The sequence below is a fragment of the Hipposideros armiger genome, unplaced genomic scaffold (assembly GCF_001890085.2).
Source record: "Hipposideros armiger isolate ML-2016 unplaced genomic scaffold, ASM189008v1 scaffold_283, whole genome shotgun sequence".
Taxonomy (NCBI): domain Eukaryota; kingdom Metazoa; phylum Chordata; class Mammalia; order Chiroptera; family Hipposideridae; genus Hipposideros; species Hipposideros armiger.
In genome coordinates, this window is record NW_017731633.1 from 1,086,588 (window position 1) to 1,092,892 (window position 6,305).

The window sequence follows — 6,305 nt, forward strand, 5'->3', positions numbered from 1 at the left end:
AGTCTGAGGGCCCCGGACTTCTGGCCCTGTAAGAGGCGTGTTTGTGTGTTGGAGATGTGGGAGTGATAGGAACACAAAAGAATCTTTCCCGTTTAGCCTCAAATATATTTTTGAGGATTGAAGTATAAGGATGTGTTTTGATTGATTTCTATGACAACATGGTTTCCTTGTGACTTCGCCAGAGTTGGGTCGTGGGCAACACTACCGGGAGTTTATGGGAGGTCCACCGAGGTGTAGACTCCCGCATCCACACGCACTAGTGGACTAGAGGTGGCGTCCTCCCAGAACAGAGAAAGAGTCGGTGCCTGAAGGGAGAGGGGCTAGGGCCCGGACTCCTGGGTCTCTTAAAAATGAGGGGTTGGGTGTTCAGACTCATAAGACCAAAAGAGGCTGGGTCCGGACCCTGGGGTCCTGAGGGAGAAAAAAGCCCGGATTCTGAGCTCCTTGGAAACTGGAACATAAGACTTGATTTAGGGTTTCCAGAAAGGGCGAGGCTGTTTAGTGGAACTAAAAGGGGTCCGGGTTCAGTATTCCTACACTGCCCTCTGTTGAGTGTATTAATCATTTCAAATCCTGGAGAAGACGAGAAGCAACACGGAAAAACTCTGAGATAGATACAAAACTAAGGAGTGGTCAAACCATAAGGACTGTCCACGAACAGTGGGAACCTAGGAATGAGGGCGCTGGGGGGCAAGATCTGGGGCACAGAGGTGTGACCCACGTGCGGGGGCGTGGCTCTAAGTCAAGGGGCGTGGGCATCTGTGATTGGAGCCGGACAGGCAAGAATCCAAGGCCGAGGTCAACCGATAGGGGCGTGGTCTGACGAGGGGGTGTGACCTCGAAATGAAGGGGAGGCTGGCTCAAGGGGCGTGGTTAACAAAGAATAGGGGCGTGACTCTATACTTAGGCGCGTGACTATCCAATACAGGGCTCGACTCGTGGGTGAGGTCAGCATATGGGGGCGTGGTCAGATAATGAGTGCACGAACTAAGGCTCGCGGAGCTCATCCAACGCTCCAGGTGTCCGGTTTAGGCTCGAGACCAGAACTGTTTGGATTTAACAGTCTGTGGACCGCCGGAGTCTGAGAGTCCGGTGACCCGACTGTGATCTAGTATAAAGGCAGGGCCCAGACGAAGGGGCGGGGCGTAGGAGGTGAGAAATGAGATCTGGGTATGAATGTGGGGGAAGGAGAGCAGTGAGATCCGTTTAAGAGGCAGAGCCCAGAAAAGCCAGGCCTGAGAGAACTCGCGGGGCCTGACACGATGGAGGGGATAGGAGTTGAAAGAAAGGGGAGGGGGGAAATGGCGCGACTGGGGCAAAACCTAGGCAAGGGATAGGAAAGGGGTGATTGTCTTGGGTGGGGGCGTGACCACTGAGGAGACGGGGCCTTGATGGGGGCGCGGACTCTGACCCCTACGGGTTCCACAGCCTCCCTGCCTGCCCTGCAATGTGGCACGCACTGGTCCTGCTTTTGCTGCTCCCCTCTGTCTCGGTGCACCCTTCCACTGCAGCCCCGATCCACGATGCGGACGCCCAGGAGAGCTCCTCGGGTCTTCTAGGCCTCCAGAGCCTACTCCAAGGCTTCATCCGGCTCTTCCTGAAAGTGAGCCATGGCGGGTTGGGGAGAAGAGGTACCAGAGAAGAGGGCCAGAAGCAGGTAGAGACTGAGAGATGGCAGGACAGACAGGAAGAAAGGGAATAAAAGGGACAGAGATCGACAGGGAGACCGAGAGATAGTGAGGGAGGAAGACAGGCAGAGAAGGAGATGGGACAGAAACAACAGACTGGAAAGGGAGATGGGGAGAGAGACTGTAGGACACGATGGGCAAGATTAGGAAGGTAATGAGTAGGGAATAGAGACAGGAAAGATGGGGGGTGGGGCAGGAGGTGGCCTGGTCCTAAGAGTCAGAGGATGGAGAGAGAAGGGAGTGGACGGGACATGGCAAGGCCTCAAGGGCATCCTGGTAGGGCTGCTGATGTCCTGAGCTCCGGCAGCTCACCAGTCCCTCCTCCGGCCCCAGGATGACCTGCTACAGGGCATGGACAGTTTCTTCTCTGCCCCCATGGACTTGCGGAGCCTCCCTAACAACTACCACCAAGAAGAGAACCAGGAGCACCGGCTGGGAACCAACACTCTCTCCAGCCACCTCCAGATCGACAAGGTGCCTATGCCGGGAAGTCCCTCCTGGAGTCTCCCCCCATGATCCTTCATACTGCAGTATCTGTTGGGAGGAAGACAGAGGAGGAAAACAGTTTTGCTCTCATGCTCTCCTCCTGTTGTCACAGGTAACCGACAATAAGACAGGAGAGGTACTGATCTCCAAGAAGGTGGTGGCATCCATCAAGCCAGGAGAGGGAAGCTTGGAGGATGACTGGAAGGTTAGGACATGCCCCCGACAAAATGTCCAGGCCCAAACATTTTCTGTAGTTTAAGAGGAAAAGATGAGTTAATTCTTCCTCCCCCTCTATGTGGGACTTCCTCTCTCTAGGCCTCAGTTTTGTCATCTGTCAAAAGGGACTAACCAGCTCTCAGTAATGAGGTATACAACCTCAAAGTACATCCCTCCACTCGCTTAGTAAACCCCAGAGGGTTCTGTAAACCAAGAAGTGCTTTTAATTCCAAGTGCTTGGTATGCTTCACCTTCACAAACCTCAAAGTGTGTTTTCATCTCAAAGTACTCTGCAAACCTTTAAGTATTTTTTAATCTATTTCAAAGTGGTAAATCTATCCCTCGTAAACTTCAAAATGTTATTTTTGACTCCAAAGTGTTTTATGAACCCCAAATGCTTTGTGTATCTCACCTTTGTAAACCTGTCTGAGTTTGAGCTCTGAGCAACAGCGGTTCGAGTCCCGGCCCGAGCTGAGCAGCCGCTGAGCTGCCAACAGGTAGCAGGATGGCTCAGCTAAAAAAANCTCTGAGCAACAGCGGTTCGAGTCCCGGCCCGAGCTGAGCAGCCGCTGAGCTGCCAACAGGTAGCAGGATGGCTCAGCTAAAAAAAAAAAAAAAAACCTGTCTGTGACTCTAACCCCAATGTGCTTACTTTTTTACCCTAAAAATTCTTAAGAACCCCCAAGTGCTTGACAAACCCATATGGTTCACACACACACACACACACACACACACACACATCATTTTTTATTTCAAAAATTTCAAATCTACAGAAAAGTTGGAAAAAAATTATACAATAAGTTTATGTGTATTCTCTTTTTCATACATAGCAGGGTTTCTCAACTTTGGCACCATTGTCATTTGTGGGCTGGATAATATTTGCTTTATTTGTACATGGAGCCATTCTTTGTATTGTCAAATGTTTAGCAGCATCCCTGCTTCTACCCACTAGATAGAAGTACTGCCCCCACCCTGGCCAGTTGTGACAACCAAAAATGTCTCCAGACTTTGGTTGAGAACCACTGGCTTAGCTTCACCATTTGTTAGCATTTTACCACATTTACTTAATTTTTATTTTTGTATTTTTGAGCCATATGATAATAAGTTATTGACATCATGACACTTCACCCCTAAATCCTTCAGCAGATATCTGCTCAGAATAATGCATTCTCCCACATGACCACAGTACCCTTTTTACATCCAAGAAATTTAACGTTGATGTCAAACTATTATCTCTGTATTTGTTTGTGAGGGCTGCTGTCACAAAGTACCACAGATTGGGTGACTTAAATAATGGGAATTTTTTTGTCTCATGGTTCTAGAGGCTATGTGTCCAAGATCAAGGTTGGTTCCTTGTGAGAGCTGTGAGTAAGGGTCTCTTCCATGCCCCTCTCCTACCTTCTGGTGGTTTGCTAACAGTCTTTGGTGACCCTTTGTGTGTAGATGCATCACCGCCCCACCCCCACTCACCCCTGCCCATCTCTGCCTCATCTTCATGAGTTCTCCATGTCTGCATTTCTGTGTCCAAGTTTCCCATTTGCATAAGGACACCAGCCATACTGGATTAGGAACCACCCTAATGGCCTCATCCTAATTAATTAAATCTGTAATGACCCTATTTCCAAATAAGATCACATTTTGAGGTCCTGGGGGTTAGGAATTCAACATATGAATGGGAGGATGCACAATTCAACCTATAAGAATCTCTTACAGGACTTCTCAGACCTAAACTTATTAAAATGCAGACTCTGATTCAGTAAGTTAGAGTGGGCTGCAGCCCACTAATTTACATATATAATAAGCTCCCAGATGATGCTGAGGAAACTGGTCCACAGCCCACACTTTGAGTAGCAGGGACCAAACAGACATTCAGTCCATATTCAAATGTCCCCACTGGACCCAAAGCTGTTTGTAAGGCTGATTTGATTTTGGACCAGGATTCAATCAAGGAGCACACATAGCAATTGTGGTCATGATTCTTTAGTAAAGCCAAGAGCTTTTAATCCCAAAGTGCTTTACACATTTCCAAATGCTTTCCAAACTTCAGAGTATGTTTAATCCTAAAGTGCTTTGTAATCCCAACAGGCATTTTAAACCCCAAAGTGCTTTTGATACCTCCAAAGCATTTTTTCAATCCCAAAGTAGTCTATAAACCTCGGAGTATTTTTTAATCCAAAAGCGCTTGTAAATCCAAGTGCTTTGTAAACTGCAAAGTGAGTTTTTAACTCCCAACGTGGCTTGTAGGTGGCAAAGTGAGCAGAATATGCCAGTGGGGTCTGAGCATCCTGAGGTTGTCATTTACAGTTTGAGAGGGTCTCCTTGTCCCTCCTCCCCAGGTACCCAAGATAGAGGAGAAGGAGGCCCTGGTGCCCGTCCCAAAGGCCATGGACAGCTTCCACCTGGAACCCCATCCCCGAGTGGCCTTCTGGATCATGAAGCTGCCACAGCGAAGGTCCCACCAGGATATCCAGGAGGGCAGCCGCTGGCTCAGCGAGAAGAGACAGCGCCTGCAGGCCATCCGGGATGGGCTCCGAGAAGGGACCCGAGAGGATGTCCTTGAAGAGGGGACCCAGGGTTCCTCCCACTCCAAGCTGCCTGCCCGAAAGACCCACTTCCTGTACATTCTCAGGCCCTCCCAGTAGCTATAGGGGTGGGGACAGGGGAACACCTGCATGTACCCCCCACCAGATCCTATCCCAAGCATCATATGGAAATAAAGTTTCTTCTTACATCTAGCTGCACTATCTCTTTTCAGGATATGTCCCCAAGCCTCAGCCAACCAGGCCATGGCAAATTCCAGCAATAAAAAGATAACTAGGCAGTCATAAAATATTTGGAAATGAAGAAATACACGACTAAAATAATTCGCAAGTCAAATTAGTAAATATTTTGAACTGAGTAATAATGGAAATGTGACATAAACTTATGGAGTATAGCTCAAGAAGTTCTCAGAAAGCAAATTATGGTCTTAAATGCATATATTATTATAGAAGACAAGTTAAATATCAATCATCTAAAAATATCACTGATCTAAGCACTCAGACAGCTATAAAAGTTTAATTGAGCTATAACAAGATTTAGCACTTTATGTATGTTACCATTATACTATAAAATGTTTTTTTGGGGTTTTTTTAGGCGTTACAAATTACCCATACCTCAAAAAAGGAAGGAACAAGAAATACTGAAAGTATAAACTGAAAGAATTACATTATACTAATAAATTATATTAATAAAGCTAACGTTGTCCACCACATGCCAGCCTGTGCTAAGAAAACACTTGGCAAACATTCTTATTGAACTCTCATAAGACCTCATGAGGTGGATATTTTTTGTCCCCAATTTAGAGAAGAAGCTGACATTCAGAAATGTGAAGTCACTTGCCAAAGTCACACAGCAATGGCACTAGGTTTGTCCGATTCCATCTTTTAACCACTCACCACATCACCTACCAAACAGGATCTTCCCCAGGGCTTGTAACAAGCCACCATCTAATAGCCAAAATAATAACTATCAATTAACAAGGATTACCACCCTAAGTCCTCAAGGTGACCTAAGAAGCAATTATCTTCATTTCTGAGAGGAAAACTGAGTCTTAGAGAGGGTCAGCCATTGTACCAAGGTCACAGCTAGGAAGTGATGGAGCCAAAATTCAAACCTAAGCATGTCTGACTCCAGGCCCACAACCTTATCACTCTACACTGCCCAGTACTTAAAAGGCATGGATTCAATCCAACATTTTTTTTTAGCGTTCACACCAGGACAGGCATGTTCTAGGCCCAAAACAGTCTCCTACCGCACATAGGTCACATTCCAGTGGAGGTGAGACAGTAGGCAAATATAGGATATGTCATGTTTTCAGACACTCCATGAGGACCACTAAAAAGTGGATAGTGTGGGCTAGCAGAGAGGTTGAAT

At 47.2% G+C, this 6,305-nt stretch overlaps 1 protein-coding gene across 1 annotated transcript; it reads left to right on the forward strand.

Annotated features, from left to right (window-relative positions):
* Window positions 1–989: 989 nt before the first annotated feature.
* DKKL1 (dickkopf like acrosomal protein 1) lies at window positions 990–5,103 on the forward strand. Its single transcript, XM_019658193.1, has 5 exons — window positions 990–1,152; window positions 1,429–1,603; window positions 2,022–2,162; window positions 2,287–2,379; window positions 4,727–5,103. Exons 2-5 carry the CDS (start codon window positions 1,448–1,450, stop codon window positions 5,030–5,032), a joined length of 696 nt encoding a protein of 231 aa, XP_019513738.1. The 5' UTR covers window positions 990–1,152; window positions 1,429–1,447; the 3' UTR covers window positions 5,033–5,103.
* Window positions 5,104–6,305: the final 1,202 nt, after the last annotated feature.